The 20,164-nt window shown below is 43.2% G+C and overlaps 1 protein-coding gene across 2 annotated transcripts in view; it reads right to left on the minus strand.

Moving 5' to 3' along the window:
- stim2b (stromal interaction molecule 2b) overlaps positions 1–20,164 on the minus strand; it is a 92,057-nt gene that overhangs the window by 25,237 nt on the left and 46,656 nt on the right. For both annotated transcript variants that reach the window (XM_070546727.1, XM_070546724.1), the window contains exon 2: positions 5,380–5,510. In XM_070546727.1, the coding sequence (XP_070402828.1) occupies positions 5,380–5,493 (114 nt within the window). In that variant the 5' untranslated portion in view covers positions 5,494–5,510. The remainder of the gene's footprint in view (positions 1–5,379; positions 5,511–20,164) is intronic.

Here is a 20,164-nt window from a genome sequence, read left to right on the forward strand (position 1 = left end):
GGTGATCAGTAACGTAACTTGTATGCTCCACATAAACACGACTCAGCAGAAAAATGTTGGTGTTGCTGGACATTTTGCTCAGTCAAAAACTTTCTCTCAATAACCAGTTAGAAATTAAAATGCATTCTCACGACAGATTTGGTCCCACTGAATAACCTCCATTGTTCTCACTGCAGTTTCCTAAGCTAATCAAAAGCGTACTATAGCATTTAAATAGCATAGTTGTAACCACAAACTACAAAATGGTCAAATTAACCATCCTACAAACCCAATTAAACCATTCTCTGAAAGACACCATTTTCTGTCCTTCTAAGCACAACAAGGTAAACCATCCAATGGGGTAACTGTTTTATAGTTCATAGGGAAGCATCAGGAATCCATGGACAGAAACAAATCCCCTTCCAGTGGATTCGATTTGGACCCTGCAGTTCTGAGAGTTCTCAGGATAACACCACCTCCTAACTGAGACGCCACCACAGAGCAGCAGATTATAACCACCCTCACACCACAGCTGCTCTGCTACTTAAAAATGACCCCTGCTAACGTACTGAGACGTTGAACTCTGATCCCTTACAGAAACGTCTACTCTCTCTATGTACACACAGTCTGTAAACGGATGAACTACCTGTGTGTGTGTGTTTGATAATATGACCTGGCAGGCGCCTTTAACAGCTAACTGTTATATATTACAAGTGGGAACTCAAAGTTTGCATTGAAAACTAAATATTTACTTGTCGATGCCGACTTGCGTATGCCGATCTTCTCACACACACGAGGGACAAACAAAGTGTTTTTCTGTCAATACTAACTTGTCAAGATATGTCAGTCATTTTTCATATATTACAGGGTTTCTGCTGTGAATGCCTTTGGTAAGAGTGAAAAGTCCACATTATGGTACCCTGAAAGGACAACTCAAAGTCATTCTGATAAGAAATAATTTTAAGGTTAGCATTCACGATATAAAGGACTTCAATACAAACTGCCCACATTGGCTTTGAGGTAAAATGACTGGGTTCTTTATCCATGTCTTTCTATTTGTGGTTGCTTAAAATAATTGTATTTTTATTGCAAATGTTTTATTGCAAGAACACAGATTTTTCTGTTTTTCCTGAACAATAACACAGGACTAAATTAGTGTCACTCAAAGCTGGAGTCAGCAAGTCAGAGGTTAACACAAAATTGACTGGCTCTAAAAAATTACCCGGTGATCATTAATGGCCAATTCCCAGCATAACTGGGTTCATGGGTGATTGTCTTCATGTGAAAATCTATAGTGAGACCGTTATTTTCAATGAAAGAACTGGGAGGATGGTATATAAAGTTCTGTCAGTCCAAAATATGACAATGGGCGGTTTTGTTTTAAACATTTTGTAGGCCTGATACACACACTGCTCAGTTCCCTAAAGCGGACCGTGAAGGTTTCTTGGGCTTTAGATCACTGTTACTCGTATTTCATTGGCTATTTAGTGCGTCAATCAGCAATATACAGCACTGTAATTGGTCTGAGCTACACTCAGAACAATAGGGTGCAACACTTCTGACCTGTTAGCCAATAGTTAAACATTTTGCTCAGGTAGAGGGGGTTAACACTCATCTGTTGGATCAGGTAAGAAGTCATGTCTGAAGGAATTTTTGAGGGTTTACAGCAATAATTTTATGTTGGATTGTGGATGTAAGACTCGGTATGAACTAATTATTTTATTGAAGTACTTTAATCGGACCCTTGTGGAAGTAAAAAGAATGTTTTTGTTTGAAATTCTCTATTCTGTCAATGGTATGAGGCTTCGAAAGGTGAGTTATTTTGAATAGCTGAGTTTAAGTGGATTCACAAAAGTGGTTATAGTTGCGGTTGTATCCTTAATAGGCACGTATCATTGTAATCACAAGAATCATGGCTTTCTAATGATGTATAATATGCATATGTAAATAGAGCGTGGCAAAGAAGACACCAATTTAATGTGGAAGTTTGTAATTTCCCATCCACAAGACTCACTCAGACATAAAAATAGATTGCCCATAAAAAAAATACGATTAGCGAAGGGCTCGGCCTATTGCAAATAGTCAATAAATTCATCCCATCACCCAACTTTAGCATAAACACACCTTTTTCATGGAACAATAAAATCTGACACTTTCACTGATTTGTGACTACCCCATTGCTAAGTGATCATTTGTGCAAGCAAAACCAGATCTTGCAGGTGGAAAGCTTTATTTCCAGATCATCAGAAAAAATAACAGTAACAAAAACTGCTTTCTGCTATGTCTCTTTGAGATAAACTGGTTTATGGAAAAATGTATGTTTATTCTTTATCATGGACTCAATCAACTGAATGTAAATGTATCGCTCTATGCCTCTCTGCATGCTCACTTATTCAGACACACGCACACATTCTCTCTCTCTCTCTCTCTCTCTCTCTCTCTCTCTCTCTCTCTCTCTCTCTCTCTCTCTCTCTCTCTCTCTCTCTCTCTGTCTCTCTCTCTCTCTCTCTCTGTCTGTCTGTCTGTCTGTCTGTCTGTCTGTCTGTCTGTCTGTCTGTCTGTCTGTGTGTATAAATAAGCTCTGTGAACAGATGTTCGGGGCATTTTGCCTAGTGCATTGTGCCACAGTTATAACTGTTTGCAATGTCTGCTCATTGGCTCCTTCTCTCTTCACTACAGGCAATGGGTTATTGCTAAACGTATTGATAAAATCCATGACAACTGGTATCAAAAACTTGACAAAGGCATGAATTAAACATCAGCATCCGCCATCAAAACTAGAAGCAAAAAAGATTGTAAATTAGTATCAGACACTGGTAACTGGTTATTCTTCTGTTGACAATTAATAACAAAAACATTTGAGAAAAGGTGGTAAAAATGTCCTGAACCATTAGCAAGGATTCTCAATTTGCTCGCTGAGTCTCTCTAAGTCTGAGTCTCTCTTATTGCTTCAAAAAAGTTAACAAAAGTAATTTTAAACCATCACAGGCCTGTGGAAGCATCTTTTGCTTTTGTTTCTGAGGGTTAGGACAGGGATGCACCGATGGATCGGCATTTGATCGTAATCGGCCGATAGCGCCCCTATCGGTTTTGATCGGAATTTTCAAAATAGATCAGAGCAAACCGATCAGGTAGGGTTGTCAGAGTAACCAGTGTAGCGCTAAACCCCGGTAAAAAAAAATAAAAAGAAAAAAAGTTGACAATAATAACCATCTTGTTTTTAAAAAAACTATATTATCTTGGTGGATTACCGTGGCTGCGGTGTAGGCGCGGTGACCCTTACCAGCCACCGTATCATCGGCTGAAGTTGCCGGCGGCTCATGCACGCTTTGTTTACAACAAAACTTTCTTGAAGCTAAAGCTGAAATAATGGTCAAAGGAGGAGACGGCAGCGCTCAGGAGGACATTTATTATCCCTCAAAGAAGACAAAGTCGGAAGTACAGGCATCTTTTAGATATTTGAAGAATGCCGAGGGAGTTTATGGAAGACTGACGGCTATCATGTTTGCAGCATGTGCAGAAAAAGTGTCTGTGAAAGGCAGCAACGCTTCAAATCTCATGACACATCTGCGTGACCATCACCCACAACTCTACAGTCAACGCAAGGCAAGCTAACGTTAGCGTTTTAGCTAAAATGCGTGATCCGAGGATTTGGGTTGAGGGAGAAAGCAACGAGTCGCTATATAAAGCAGCCGCAGCGCCGCTACCTGCATATAAACCGTGTCGCGGACACCGCCATGTTGAAATGATGCTATGCATTACGGGGCTCCCAGGGGCAGATAAGAGTTGGTCTCTCTCCGAGAATAATTATGAATTTAACAGTGATTACTGCCTGATGACATTTTCCCACATCTGCAAAGCTCACTGGAACACAAACCGAGGACAATATTTTCCTGATATACGGATTACTCAAGTAAGGGTAAAAAAGTATCTGATTAGAAGGCTACTTGAGTACTGAGTATCATCTGATCTAATATTTTTAAAATGATGACATCAAACAGACATAAAATAAGAAGTTATGGGCAAATATTGGTATTTTAAAGACTGAAGGGGAAAATGTAAACAAATAAACAACTTAATTACAAAATAACACATTTTAAGCAAAATTTAGACACAAACTGAGGACAATATTTTCCTGATATACAGGGTTTATTTAATTGTGTGAAAATGTAGCATGTTTAAAAAAAACCGCGATAATACCGAAAACCGTGGTAATTTTGGTCACAATAACCGTGAGGTTAAATTTTCACACCGTGACAATCCCAACCCCCAAATTCCACTACCTCTGCTCCGCTGCGCTCCGCTCCGACACGAACGCCGGAGCAAAATCGGTCCCGTTGTAGTCAATCAGAGCAATTCCACTACTGCGGCCGTGCTCTGGCAGTGCGGCGCCGTGTGCCGCCCTCTGTTCCGGCATCCGGCAAAAATAGAATCGATCCTATTTTCGCTGGACGCCGAAGCACCTCCGCAGTAAATGGACAAAAATCACAACGGCCCAACAGGAAAAGGAGCGAGCACAATTTCCGTTTTTCACAATAAATCGATAAACAAAAGGCGTTTTTTGTTTCATATGCACAGGTTTAACAACTTTTAACAACTATCAATGGCGGCTGAAGTTTAAATGCACAAAAATAAGCCATAAATACAGTTTCTACTATCAAAGTAGTCACACTTTGTTGATCCAAACACTGCTGATCTGTCAACACAAATGATGGGCAGATTAAACAGCTCATGCCGATGCTTCTCCCACACAACGGGTGTTTGGATCTAACTTCCGCGTTTACTGCTCGGACTGTATCGCAAGATCTCGAAAATCCCGCGCATGCTTGTTTGCCCACCTCAGGTCTCCGCACCGGAGCGGAGCCGTTGTAGAGCGGATACCAGTAAAAATTGAGTTCGTAAGCGAGTGGCTGCGGAAGGCGGGGGCGGACCGGAGCGGAGGTAGTGGAATTTGGGGGTCATACAGACCATTTTAGATTAGGTTACATTTCCTTTATTCCCAGATTATGTAGTTTGTAGCACTCATTATAATGTTGTAGAAAATTTCTGGCCAATGAACGTGATCGGTATCGGTGATCGGTATCAGCATTCTATGATATCGGTATCGGTGATCGGCAGCAAAAAACCTGATCGGTGCATCCCTAGTTAGGACAGGGATGTTTTTTTTATTTTATTTAAGTGGGCAGTAAAGCAAATCTAATATTTTAAGTTTGACTAAACCATAAAATCAGGATAGTATCTGAAAAATCAGCTCATAATTAAAACTCATTGGGAGCTCATTGCAATGCAAAAGCTGACCTGACATTAACAAGAATGTTGATTCCAGCAGAGACTTTGCTAATTTTGCCACAATTTTATTTTTCCCAACTCATCCAAAAGCAGCTTTTCAAAGGAGCTCACCTCCACACTCTCGTTGACCTCTATCCCACCATCGTTGTCGTCATCCAGCTGTTTGTGGATGTGCCTTAGCGCCTCCAGACTGAAGCGGTCGGCCTCGTTAATGCATGGTGGCATCACTATTAGACAGGGGTCTACAGAGAACAGAAATGTAAATCAGATCATGTCTCTGACATGATGCGTCAGAAAACAACATTGATAGTAAGTGTCAGGGGTAAAACAACACTTTACCCGTAACTGCAGTTGCGGCTCACTGGTACTTCATGAAAACAAAAGTAAAACAAAATTCCAGATACAAATAAAACAAGCCACAGTAACAAACCTGCCATTGTGAAAAGTTATTACAGAAAATTCACAATTATTATTATATGGTGTTTGGAAAATGAAACCAATCTGAGCAGGTAGAAGTTCAGCAGCACTTTCCATTCAAACTTCTTTAGCGGATCAAAACCTTTATTCATGAACAAAAATCCGGTTGATTTTTAAGACTTTTAGGACTTTATTTATATATTTTTATCCGTGACTCAACCTGAAACCTAACGCACGTCAAATCAAACCTTACACACAGGAGTCGTACTCGCGAGTGCTTCTTTCTGAACATCTGCCTTTCCTGAGGGATAAAAATCACCTTGAATGGAAGGCAATCGTATTTCCAAATAAAACAAACTTCAATTGTATGAAAATGGCTGAAGGGAAGGAAAACAAACGTCATTATTTTTTAGTATTTGTTTTATCATTTTGGTTAAAATACAGTAAATGACACCAAATATGTATCTGATTTATGAATCTGAATAGAATCTGAGGTAATTCCTAAAATTTCTGAGGAGGTCTTTAATAAAGTTGCTCAGAGGCAAACTGCTCCTGCTGGACTCAGAGGTTGTTGTCGTTTCTGCAGCATCTCCTGTCACCTTGATTTTTTTTGTTTCCTTGTCACTCCATCCTCCGGTTGCTCTCAGCCTTTCAAGCGATGGACGGCTTGGGCTGGCCAGCAGCCAGACTGTCTCAGTATACACACACACGCGCGCGCGCGCGCACACACACACACACACACACACACCTGCTACAACCATAAAGATGGCTGTCTACAAGGACATAACAGTTTTTCCAACTCATAATGTTAACGGTAGCTCCAAGTCGTACCAAGGTCTCTACATTCAAGGCAGTCAAGTAATGATGTTCCTAGTTGGCAGCTGCATCCAACACACACCCTGCTGTTAGCCACATATTGGTCCCCGTGAAAAAGGAGAGAAGCCACCAGAATCATCACAAAACACATGTAAAATATTCTATATTTATACATTCTCTCTCTCTCTACATATATATATGTGTGTGTGTGTGTTTATTATTTATTTTTTGTATTTAAGGGACTTTTTAACATGGATAAATTTGCCACTCATCCTCCTCCACCTCTTCATGAGCTCACCACCTCTAAACCTACGTTTCCTGTCGTTTCCGTCCATGAATAAAATGCTTGCTGCACATTGTTTCACTCCTCCAGTCACGGAGGGATAAAATGTTCATATTTTTAGTTATTTCCACAAGATGGTCTTCAAGCTTCTCTGTGTCTGCCGTTAGATATCTTCGGCTCTCTCTATGTTTTTAGGACACAATGGCGGCGCTGTGGACGACAGCGGCGTCCTGACCAACCACGAGTTTGCGTTCTTCATCTCCACGGCCGGATGTTTAGAAAAGAGAGCTCGAAGGACGTAAGCCTTTACAAGAGTTTTCAGATAGATAGGAGCCGTAACATCCAGGACTTTGTATGTTACTGTTAGCGATTTGAATTGGATGCGTTGATGTTAGCTATTTGAAAATAGGTGCCACGTGTAACTTGTGTTGATTTGAAGCATTGTTTGTCCCCCGAAATTAATGCAACGTGTCCAAACGCAGCAATATCCGATTAACCAGTAGGGGGAGTTGACAAAACGAGCAAGACATGGTGACTCCGTCTCTGGTTGGGAGGTCTTTCATACCATCTATGATACCACTGATGTCTTTTTTATGATGTGATCTCAAAATTAACCAGTTACTTATTTCTTCTATTGACGCCATGTTTGTTTTGGTTCTACCCATATACTCTGCTCTCTATTTGGTCTGAGTAGTCTAGTCTGCCCCCAAGTGGAACACTCCAGTACTACTTGCAGTGCAGTGCCGCACAGCAAGTGTGGGAACAAAGACGCAGCCCACTGCCTGCGCCAATGCGAGGTTAAAAAACAAGTATATTTCGGCCCTTACTCCTCTGCTACAGTTGTTCCTTTAGAGCTTAACACTTAAAGAAGGAGCTGAACGTGTCTTTTTATTCAGTACAATGCATAAGTCAAATCCATTTATGATGAATGTATATTGCAGCTCAAAGATCACCAAGTGGGCATTTTCTATGGGACCAGTTCACTGAACATGTTAGTTTTAGAAATGTCACTAACCAAGTAGCAAACAGAGGTATTTGAATGGATGTCTGCCTGAGCTATGTTTGGACTAGATGACACTCTGAGGAGGGATAAATGTGTCAAATGAAGGAACCAGCACTGGCAACGAACAGCAGCTGGTCTTATCCAGAGTTTCGATAACACTCTGATCACTTGTTCATGTGTAAATAGATCCAGCAGGCTGAGTGAAATGAACCACAGTTGCACTTTAAAATCTCCACTTCCTGATGCAATACCGGCACGGCACGGCACATACCAGGATACCTGCTGGTAACCCGTGCTTGGACAGTGCTACCATAATTATAAAAGAAAAAAAATATACTAATTAAAGTTCACTTCCTGATATGGAGGGCAACAATCTATCAGAGAAATGTTATACCTTACAGATAAGCCTGTTGGTGTCCGGGCAAAAAGCACCTGATGCTTTAGAACAACTTGCATAATACATTTGCCTATCCCATCTGGGAAGTTTACATAGTCTGCTGTTTGCATTGCAGCGCACATATCTATTAGGCTCTTGGTTGCTTAAAGGGACACAAAACTACGTTTGTTTTTACAAGCAGGCCGAGGCAATCACACACAGTCCCAGCTTACCTTTAACTGTGTTTAGCAGGAAAGTCAGAACTGACAGCAGCATGGTTTCTAAGATGTTAATCCTTTTTGCTGTCACTTCTTTTCCGTATGACACAATCATAGTGGCCTAATTCTGTTCTGCAAAGAACCCTTCAAGTCTGTGTTGGAACTAAATCCCCAGCTGTCGGTCACAGACAGATTCAGGATGCTGTGAGATTCAAAAACATGTCAAAACAGGCCTTTCCTTCCCAGGGGGGCCTGCATTTTCTACAATGGTTGAGTACATTGTTAGCATTACAAAGAGGAAGCATGTAACAGGAAGTGAACTCCTGTGACCTTCCAAGCATTCCAGGGGGATGCTTGCGTGAATCAAAACAGTCTGGGGAACGAGAGAGCCTGAAAGATGGCAAATTTGGAAAGCACTTGGTTATTTTTAGCCCATCTGGTTCCCAATAGACAGTATTTAAAAGCTCAACAGTGGCAGAGGTCTTCCTTGCTCAAACATACAAACACACACACACACACACACACACACACACACACACACGCGCACAAGCAGGAAGGAGGTAGTAAAGTAATTCCCATCAGAGTAAAGCAAAGCTGTCACAGAGGGCAGCAGGTTGGCTTCAAAGAGAATCTGATAACAAAAGCATTTAACTGTCAGTTACCTCTTAAAAGTCAATTCTTTCTTTGAAAACAAGGTTTTTTTTTCTGTACTGTGTGTATGTCATTAAGATTTTTCTGTCTTTGTTGTCATAAGAAGCTGTAAAGTAGATGACAGGAGGGGAAAACATACGAGTGTGTGTGGTGTCTTGAGTGTTTGCTTTGACTTCTTAGGAACTACCTCAAAGCTGGTCACTAAGATATCCATCTTTCACATTTATCATTACAAGTTTCTGTCTACACAAACTAAAAATATTGTGCTAAAAAAAGTATTTCTTCCTCGCATTTGCACCCCTCTTTCAAAAGCTAACTAACATTTATTGATGGAAAAATATACTTATTTCGTTCCTTCCAAAGTTAGGATGTAGACTTTTTTCTAATTCTATGTATGAGGCACACTACAAATGGCAGAGAGGGAGATTAAAAAGGCAAACTAACCCTAAGTAACAGGAAATTATATTAAATTGAACTGCTAAGAGTTACAAAAGGATTTGGTGTTAGCGTATCTTTCAAAGAACCCAAAAAGGCTAAGCACACCAAAGATGTATTAAGGGGTAAGTCAAACAAAAAAGCCAAAAATCATAAAGTACTAAGGCGGCCACAAACGACTTTTTTAATAGTCGACTAATCGCCAGTTTTGTTAATGATTAGTTGACTAATTGTGCCATGCATAAAAGTATAGATAGATAGATAGATAGCTTATCAAACTACTTTTAATTAACTTAGTAACCTGTTAACTCATTAACTGCTGGCAGTTTCCTGAAAAGAAAAGCCTCTCGCTGCCAGCGTTTTTTGAGTGTTTTTGCAGGTTTTTGAAGAGTCACAGAACGCTGTGGTCAATGATGATGTCAACGCCAAAAATACTAAAACAAAGGGTAGACTCACTTCTTATATCTGGAAGAATCCACATGTTTGTAGCGTTAACCATAATAATCCATTGTCCATTCAGTCCTTGTCAGGTGACTTATTGGGTGCTGTATCGTGTTGCATGATGGGATAGCTAGGTGTATAAACAAAGGAAGCATTGGTCGCTTTGTGCGTTGTAAGCTTACAAACCTGCAGAAAATGGTACACTCCTGTTATGTGAAGGGCTGCCATGCTATCTACACAAGAAGGCAAAAAAGTTAAACGTAGGCTGGAGTCGAGTTAACTGGATATTTTCAGTGTTTTGCCATTTATTTTGACGGAGAAACCTCAAGGCTGTTGGCCATTGTGACAGACTGGACGCGCTGAGGAGCTGTGAGAGCAGCTCCGCCTGTGGGTCACAGCCCAGCACCAGAACGCAGCAGGTAAAATGCTCCTACTTTAAGTTAAATCGTTATATTGTAACATTAATATGTTGCTGGACACGCTGGTCAGCTTGTTTGGATTAAATATTAAATTGCGAATTTTTATTATATCTGAGAAATTAAAATGACTTGAGGAAATGATGATGACAGTTTTTTAACTTTGTAGGTCAAAACAAACTAGCGAAGCACAATATATCGGCATCAATATCAATATCGGCCGATGTTATTCTTATTCTGACATCTTAGTAGTGGCTTTCTTGCTACAACTCGTCTTGTCAAACCTGCAGCTCGAAGTCTTCTCTTCACAGTTGAAACTGAGACTTGCTTACTACGACCACAACTACCACTGCTAAGCTGTGCTTGAAACTGTTGTCCTGTGAGCCACCTATCACACAAGCTGTTAACTCTCAGAAATTTGTCCTTTGATGCAGTTGTGGCTTTGGGTCTGCCAGACCTCTTCCTGACAGAGTTTGTCCCAGTTTCTGAGTGCCTTTTGATGGTGAAGGAAACTGTACTCACTGACACCTCGACTTTCTTTGCAATTCTCTGTAGGAAAGACCTACATTTTTAAGTGTTATGATGGTCTGTCTCTCTTGCATTGTTAATTGCCTTTTACTCACCATTTTTGTAGCAACACACCATTATCTGTAGTACAATACTGTCCAACTGATGCTCACAAGGGTATGGTACCACAGTATGTTCCAACACTGCGTTTATGCAGACAGAGGGGGTTGTAAGTAATCCAGAAAAGTTGGAACACCTGTGGAAATTAGTATCACCAGCTTTCAAGGCTTGATCAACCTCCAATGCTGCAGAGCAGCTGTGTTTCCTGAAAAAGGCCTTTTTGTATAATTCTGAAATGCAGGGGAGACCGGGGATGGTTGTAACAGTTTTGACATTTCTGTCTGTAGCTTGGAACTCCTTTAAGTTTGAAAATTCAAAATGTGACACAAACCAGCTACACGTGTCAGTTATTAAATGGTGTAGCTGTTGTTGTCTGAAACACAAGGCGTAAAATGTTACAACTCACCCCTTAATCTGGGTCAGTTGTACCATACCGTGGGGTGAGAAGTAACAATATAAAAAAAGGATTATCATAATAGCTTGACAGTCAAAGCATATTTTATTCTTCTATTAAGTGCCTTTTAACTGTGTGTGTGTGTGTGTGTATGTGTGTTAGGGCTGTCGCGGTAACCGCAAGAAGAAAATATCGCAATATTAAGAAACCCACCGCGCTGCATGACGTGCCACCACCATTACCGCACTTGATTAAATCTCGCGACAGCGCATGCTGAGAAGGATGGCTGCACTGGTATCAAAACGAAATGTTACTTCGCCCCTTTGGGAACATTTCGGCTTTCAGCCAAATGAAAAGGGGGAGCCAGAGAATTTAAATGAGGCAGTCTGTAAAATCGGCGGCAAAACGGTTCAAGTAAAACGAGGAAACACAACTAATTTAAGGGCTCACCTTGCGACCTACCATCCAGCTATCAAGGCGCGGATGCCGTCGCCTCCTGTCACATAGAGCTGCGGGGCAGCTCATGCCGGTGCCAGCCGACAGCTTGGATTCTGCGAAGCCTTTTCTCGAGTCGGCAAGTACAGCAGAGACAGCGACAGACATAAACACCTGACAGGCGGTGTTACACGGTATCTGGTGGAGGAGATGGTGCCGTTTTCTACTGTGGAGAAACCTGCATTCAAGTCGCTTCTTCAGAAATTTGACAAGCAATACGAGTTGCCAGGGAAAACCTACTTCTCCGAAACTGCGGTGCCGAAAATGTTCAACACAGTTAGGGCACCGGTTCAGAGTGAGCTCAAAAGTGTGGACTTTTTCTCTGCCATCACTGACATGTGGTCAAGTGTGAATATGACCCCTTACATGAGTCTAACTGTGCATTACCTGACCACAGACTGGACTCTTAAATCACGCTGCCTCGAAACAGTGTTTATGCCCCAGAATCACACATCTGACAACATCGCAGATGCTCTACGCAGCGTGTTTGATGAGTGGTCCCTGGATGAGAAGAAGCTGGCGTGCATAAAGACTGATAACGGGACAAACATTGCCGCAGCAGTGAGACAATTGAGCTGGACTTGACTGAACTGCTTCGGACATAATTTACACCTGGCAGTGACAAACGCAATGACAAGTGTTAAAGATCGCACATCCCGAGCAATGGGTCTGTGCCACACCTTAGTGGGTGTGTTCTCCCACAGCTGGGTGAAGAGGAGGGATCTGGCAAAAGCACAAGCGGAGCTCCTCCTTCCGCAGCACACGCTCATAATGGTAAAATAGTTTTCAGAAGTTATATTCATGAACTAATTGTATCCAACTGTAATTTCACTTACTAATACAGATAGGCCCAATAAGTCTGCTAAAAAATATAAATACCGTGAATGGGATTCATTTTATTTTTTGCCTGAAATTCATAAAACATATATGCAGCCTTAAATAGCAGTTGGTGGCTTTATGTGATGCTTAAAAAACATGTTTTGTTTAGAAAAAAATACACTGAAATGAATAAACATTGTTATATATTGACTTTTAATTTAAAAAGAATAGGCAGATTTAATTTCAGTTTAAATAATAATATGCCATTACTCCATCCAATCAGGACTGTCCAACAAGATGGGGTTCCAAACAGAAAATGGTGGACCGAGTCTTGGAGCAAATCCCTGCTATTAAAAGGGTTCTGGATGATCGGCGGCATCCCCAGCTGGCAGGACATTGCAGTTTTAGAGTAGGTGAACGCAGCGTTAAAGCCAGCGGCTGAATTTACTGATCTGCTGTCTGGCGAAAGCTATGTCACGGTTCCATCTATTAAACCTGTCCTGAAACTCCTCACTGAAGAGGTTTTAAAACCATCAGACGAAGACACCACTCTGACCTCGGACATCAAGCAGAAGATGTGCGGTGTTCTCGAGAAGTACAGACCAGCAGCTCTACAAAAAACATTGGTACGGTCCTGCTTGCTGGACCCAAGATATCGAGGCAACAATTCTGATGATGAGGCTGAGGTAAAGTCCGCGCTGATCGAGGAGATAGTACACATGGAAGATGGAGGGAGCGGCGCCAGTGCGTCAGCTGCAGCCCAGCCAGAGACCTTGGAGCAGGCAGTGCCGCCACCAGCAGCAAAGAAAAAAAACGCTTGGAGACCTGCTGAAGTCACGGACAAGCACGTCTTCTGCAACCGTCCCGAAGAGTTAGAGCCGAGCTGGAGCTCACTCGCTACCTGCAGGAGGAACCCATTGACCCTAATGAAAACCCTCTGACATGGTGGCGCAACAACCATGAGAGATTTTCATTGCTCTCCAAAGTCGCACGTAAGTACACGTGTATTTGCGCAACAAGCGCACCATCCGAGAGGGTTTTTAGTGTCGCTGGAAATGTTGTCACCCCTCTCAGATCCTCTCTCAAACCGCAAAAGGTTAACATGCTGGTTTTCCTTGTGCGTAACAAGGACATGACCGAGTTATAAATCACAGTTATTCTTGTGTGTGAAAGTGAAATGACAGTGCCTGGGACATCTCATTTTGTATACTTTATTTTAAACCACAAAACAAAACGGGCACTTTTTTGTTTCTGTTAGATGTTGCAGCCAAATTTGCATTTCAAAGTGAAACCTCCTGAATGTTGTTTTTAAGTTCAGTCAGAGAATCCCGTTACTGCCCTTTGATCTGCATTTAATAGTGTTAAAAATGGCCATGTATTTTTTCTAGCATTTATTAAATGTGTAAGCACAATGTTCAAAGGAAATATTGCCATGAGTTTAGTAATTAACAAACAAATTGTACATAAGTACATAAATAAAAACGGGGTGCAATAATATAGCATAAAGCAATATTGAGCTGCCCTGACTCACCGCAGGGGGAATTCCTCAACTGCGACAGCCCTAGTGTGTGTGTGTGTGTGTGTGTGTGTGTGTGTGTGTGTGTGTGTGTGTGTGTGTGTGTGTGTGTGTGTGTGTGTGTGTGTGTGAGACAGAGAGGGGAACAGTGAAGCATGTATGGCACTTGAACATTGTTCTAATAACGTTTAACAACATGTGCAAGATTCACCAAATGAACTGAACTGAAATATCTGACAACTGCAAACTACGGCATCGATCATCAGGCATATGGCTCTCCTGGAGTTTAGGTCTGCTGAGCTCACATGCACATCTTATAACATTTTGACAAAACAATGAAACTGAGTTAAATGTGCTATTGTGCACCAGCTTCAACAACTGAATATTTGTTTTTCAAGTTCTTCTTCACCATTGAAGTCACAGTGGTGACAGACGTATGGCATCCCTGGAGTGCAGGCTTCATGGGCCCACAGATGACATGTCAAACACTTAACCCAAGCTTCCTTTGGTTTGGAGTCACTAAAATTTTCCATGCACACAATACATATGTTCTCATCAGCATCTGAGGAATTTGTGTCCTCTAGTTTCATGTTTTTCTTTTTCAGATTTTTCTTTCTGGACGTTTTCTTAGAGCTCATATGTATTTGTTGGTTTGGATGGGTGTTTTGTCTTGTTTTTTGTGCAAATACCAACCTTTTTTGCCACTGATCTGATAGACTTTCCCTGACTTTTAACATTATTGGATGCTTTCTCCAGAATGCAGAGAGGCACCCATAGGTCAGTCTTCCTTTCCCAATTTCTGGGCATGCCGAAATTCAAATAAAACATAAAAATAAAATAAATTTTTAAGTTGGGGTAAGTTGTAACATGTTCTTGGTTGTTACAACTGACCCAGACTCCTGTTGTTACAACTAACCCATAACCCTGTAGTCATCAACTACTAGCTTACTAGGGCTGGGGGTAAATGATTATTTTTAAAACGATTATTCTGACGATTATTTTATCGAACAGTCAACTATTCTAATGGTTACTTAGATGATTAATCTAACGATTATTTTTCTATTGCACAATTAATAAAAACCAGAAAATCTCAAATAAATTCCTCAAAAAAAAAAGATAGATTGTTACTGTAAGAGAATAAACACTACAGGCCTTCCATTTTGTATAACATTGCTTTTATTGTGTTGGTTGGTTATGTTATGGTGACAAGTAAAACGTGGGAGTGCGGGCTGCTGCCTGAGAGGTGGTTGGAGAGGGAGTGTCTCCATGCTGCTTTGTTTTGGTCTCTTATGTGCGTGAGGCGAGTGGTGTTACGACCCTTCCTGGGGAGTTTGGCTCGTGTGCAAAAAGGAAGGGACAATAACACTGGATTTAAAAGTTAAAATGATGATCAGGTTTATTAACAACTATAAAAAAACATAAATCTTTCCATCCACAGGTTCGGAATAATAAAACTAATTCTGCCTGTGGGAAATTAAAACAAAAGTACAAGTGACTAGGGATGTCCCACTGGGCAAAGATTACAGGGTTCTGGACCAAAATATGGATCTCCAAAGGTCCAAACTCTAAACTGGGCAGTTAAACCAAACTCAAGGTGATATTTTAAACTAAACCGAAACCCCACAACACTCTAAATGTAATGAAAGGGAGATCTACACCACAAAAAAAGATTAACTCTAAACCAAAACATAACAGCTTATTCAAACGCTAGAAGCTGATAGCGAAAATGCTAACAGTAGCTTTACCAACGTTAAGTTCAAGTTACCAAGTTTAAATAAACCAAAAACACCCAGCAGCAAATAGACCAGCACGGAGGAGAGACTGCTACCACAAAAACAGCTCTCCTAATGTCTGAAAGAAGCTCCTTTATGAAGGGAGAAACACTCCCGGTGATTTTCTACATCTGCGATAGAGACGAAGCAGCGCATCTGACCCCGGAAGTTGTTGCCCGTTCCCGGGAAACAAAGGCAGGCAAAACAGGAAACGAAACGATTAACGGACGGACATTGTTCCGTGTCTTCAGTATTTGGTGGAGATGTTAGTGAAGGCGGAGAAGAGGGCGAACTAGAGGAAAAACAGGCAGATTCTTCCTCTATTTACAAACTCTTGGGGATGCAACAAGTGGGCGTGGTGCGTCAACTACCGGATCTGACATTGACAAATTTTTAGAATTGAGCCGTCAACGTCATCGACGCTTCGCTACAGCTGTATAGCTTACGCATTACAGCTAACAGATAAAACATTAGCACTAACAACTAGCATAAAATATGACTCCATAAACACAATAAACATGATTTAAGTTGAATGGATTTAACTACAAAGCAGGCAATGCTACAACAAAAACTATAATGTTAAAAAACACTTGCTTTTTGGCATCAAAATGTCATTTCTGCTGCTAAATTTTGTTGTGTGTGCTGCAGGTCTCTCTTTTTCCCCATGATGCATAAAAACCACACAGAGCACGTGCAGAGTGAATCACATGGTTTGTAAATGGTTCCTGATTGGAGATATCGGAAGTGTTACAACTGACCCGTGTTACAACCATCCCTGGTCTCCCCTACATTATTTTTCAGTTTTCAGTAGCCTTACCTTTTTTTAACCTCTGCTCATGTTTACCATCAGCTGTGACACATTAGCGCTTCTAGCATCTGGTAGCATAGGAAAGCTGATGCTAATAAACCGTTTCCTCACACAACTAAAATAACACCACATAATTTGCTGTTGCTATGTCCAATACTGCACTGTTCACATGTTATAATGCTGGTAATGATTAAATGTAAATAATTCTCATTTAAGTAAAAAAAAAAAAAGAAAAAATTTTGAATAAAAACAATAGATATAGCTACTTAAATTATAATATTATCCTTTCACTCCCTACTTCACATTAATGTTTTGTTCCTTGACCACATTCCCAGAAAACATAACAGTAATGATGTTTGTCTCTTTGTTTTCAACATCTGACTGTTTCCTTCCTACCTAGTTGTCGTACAACTTTGTTGTGTAACTATTCTGAGGAAAAGGTCAACTTGGTCAAACAATAAATAAGATGGTTGTAGAATATTTATGAGCTATGTACTGATTCTTTGTGATGGTAACTGGAAGGGATGTAAGAAAACATCAATACACTGAAATATTGTGATATTTCATGTATGTACTAGGGATGTGTATTGGTGAAATTCTGGCAATACAATACTTATCACAATACAGGGGAAACGATATGATCGTCGTCGTCTTCCTCCGCTTATCCGGGTCCGGGTCGCGGGGGCAGCATCCCAACTAGGGAGCTCCAGGCCGTCCTCTCCCCGGCCTTGTCCACCAGCTCCTCCGGCAGGACCCCAAGGCGTTCCCGGACCAGATTGGAGATGTAACCTCTCCAACGTGTCCTGGGTCGACCCGGGGGCCTTCTGCCGGCAGGACATGCCCGAAACACCTCCCCGGGGAGGCGTCCAGGAGGCATCCTGACCAGATGCCCAAACCACCTCAACTGGCTCCTTTCGATCCGGAGGAGCAGCGGTTCTACTCCGAGTCCCTCCCGAATGTCCGAGCTCCTCACCCTATCTCTAAGGCTGAGCCTGGCCACCCTACGGAGGAAACTCATTTCGGCCGCTTGTATCCGCGATCTCGTTCTTTCGGTCATTACCCAAAGCTCATGACCATAGGTGAGGATTGGGACATAGATCGACCAGTAAATCGAGAGCCTGGCTTTCTGGCTCAGCTCCCTCTTCCCCACGACAGATCGGCTCAGCGTCCGCATCACTGCAGACGCCAAACCAATCCGCCTGTCGATCTCCCGATCCCTCCTACCCTCACTCGTGAACAAGACCCCGAGATACTTAAACTCCTCCACTTGAGTTAGGACCTCTCCCCCGACCCGGAGGTGGCAAGCCACCCTTTTCCGGTCGAGAACCATGGTCTCAGATTTGGAGGTGCTGATCCTCATCCCAGCCGCTTCACATTCGGCCGCGAACCTACCCAGCAAGAGCTGAAGGTCAGAGCTGGATGAAGCTAGGAGGACCACATCATCCGCAAAAAGCAGAGACGAGATTCTCCTGCCACCAAACTCGACACACTCCACATCACGGCTGCGTCTAGAAATTCTGTCCATAAAAGTGATGAACAGAACCGGTGACAAAGGGCAGCCCTGGCGGAGTCCAACCCTCACTGGGAACAGGTCCGACTTACTACCGGCTATGCGGACCAAACTCACGCTCCTCAGGTAAAGGGACTGAATGGCCCTTAACAGAAAGCCACCCACCCCATACTCCTGGAGCGTCCCCCACAGGGTGCCCCTGGGGACACGGTCATAAGCCTTCTCCAAATCCACAAAGCACATGTGGATTGGTTGGGCAAACTCCCATGCCCCCTCCATCACCCTTGCAAGGGTATAGAGCTGGTCCACAGTTCCACGGCCAGGACGAAAACCACATTGCTCCTCCTCTATCTGAGATTCAACTATCGATCGGACCCTCCTCTCCAGTACCTTGGAGTAGACCTTTCCAGGGAGGCTGAGGAGTGTGATCCCCCTATAGTTGGAACACACCCTCAGGTCACCCTTCTTAAAGATGGGGACCACCACCCCGGTCTGCCACTCCCTAGGAACTGCCCCCGATGACCACGCAATGTTGTAGAGACGTGTCAACCATGACAGCCCTACAACATCCATAGCCTTGAGATACCCAGGACGAACCTCATCCGCCCCCGGGGCTCCGCCGCTGTGTAGTTGTTTGACTACCTCAGCAACTTCTGCCCCCGAGATCGGACAGTCCATCCCCAGGCCTCCCAGCTCTGGTTCCTCCTCGGAATGTGCATTGGTGGGATTGAGGAGCTCCTCAAAGTATTCCTTCCACCGTCCGACTATAGCCTCAGTTGACGTCAGCAGCTCCCCATCCCCACTGTAAACAGTGTGAGCGAGTTGCTGCCTTCCTCTCCTGAGGCGCCGGACAGTTTGCCAGAACCTCTTTGGAGCCGATCGATAGTCTTTCTCCATGGCCTCACCAAACTCCTCCCACGCCCGAGATTTTGCCTCGGCAACTGCCACTGCTGCACCCCGCTTGGCTATCCGGTACCTGTCTGCTGCCTCCGGAGACCCACAGACCAGCCACGCCCTGTAGGCCTCCTTCTTCAGCCTGACGGCTCCCCGAACCTCTGGTGTCCACCAGCGAGTACGGGGGTTGCCACCACGACTGGCACCGGCCACCTTACGACCACAGCTAGCAACAGCCGCCTCGACAATCGCAGAGTGGAACAAGGCCCACTCGGACTCAATGTCCCCCACTGCTCTCGGGACGTGGTCAAAGCTCTGCCGGAGGTGGGAGTTGAAGACCGTCTTGACAGGTTCTTCTGCCAGGCGTTCCCAGCAGACCCTCACTATGCGTTTGGGTCTGCCAGGTCTACGCGGCATGTTCCCTTGCCATCTGATCCAACTCACCACCAGGTGGTGATCAGTTGACAGCTCCGCCCCTCTCTTCACTCGGGTGTCCAAAACATACGGCCGCAGGTCAGATGATACGACTACAAAATCTATCATCGACCTGTGACCTAGGCTGCCCTGGTACCAAGTGTACCGGTGGGCATCCTTATGTTCGAACATGATGTTCGTTATGGCCAAACTGCGGCTTGCACAGAAGTCCAATAACAAAACACCGCTCGAGTTCTGATTAGGTGGGCCGTTCCTCCCAATCACACCCCTCCAGGTCAAGCTGTCATTGCCCACGTGAGCATTGAAGTCCCCCAGCAGGACAATGGAGTCCCCTGATGGAGCACTATCAAGCACTCGTCCCAGGGACTCCAAAAAGGGTGGGTACTCTGAACTGATATTTGGCCCATAAGCACAAACAACAGTCAGGACCCGTTCCGCGACCCGAAGGCGCAAGGAAGCTACCCTCTTGTCCCCCGGGGTAAACCCCAACACACAGGCAGAGAGTCTCGGGGCTAACAAAAAGCCAACCCCAGCCCTCCGCCTCTCACCCGGAGCAACTCCAGCAAAGTA

This window comes from Nothobranchius furzeri, chromosome 2, assembly GCF_043380555.1.
Source record: "Nothobranchius furzeri strain GRZ-AD chromosome 2, NfurGRZ-RIMD1, whole genome shotgun sequence".
Taxonomy (NCBI): domain Eukaryota; kingdom Metazoa; phylum Chordata; class Actinopteri; order Cyprinodontiformes; family Nothobranchiidae; genus Nothobranchius; species Nothobranchius furzeri.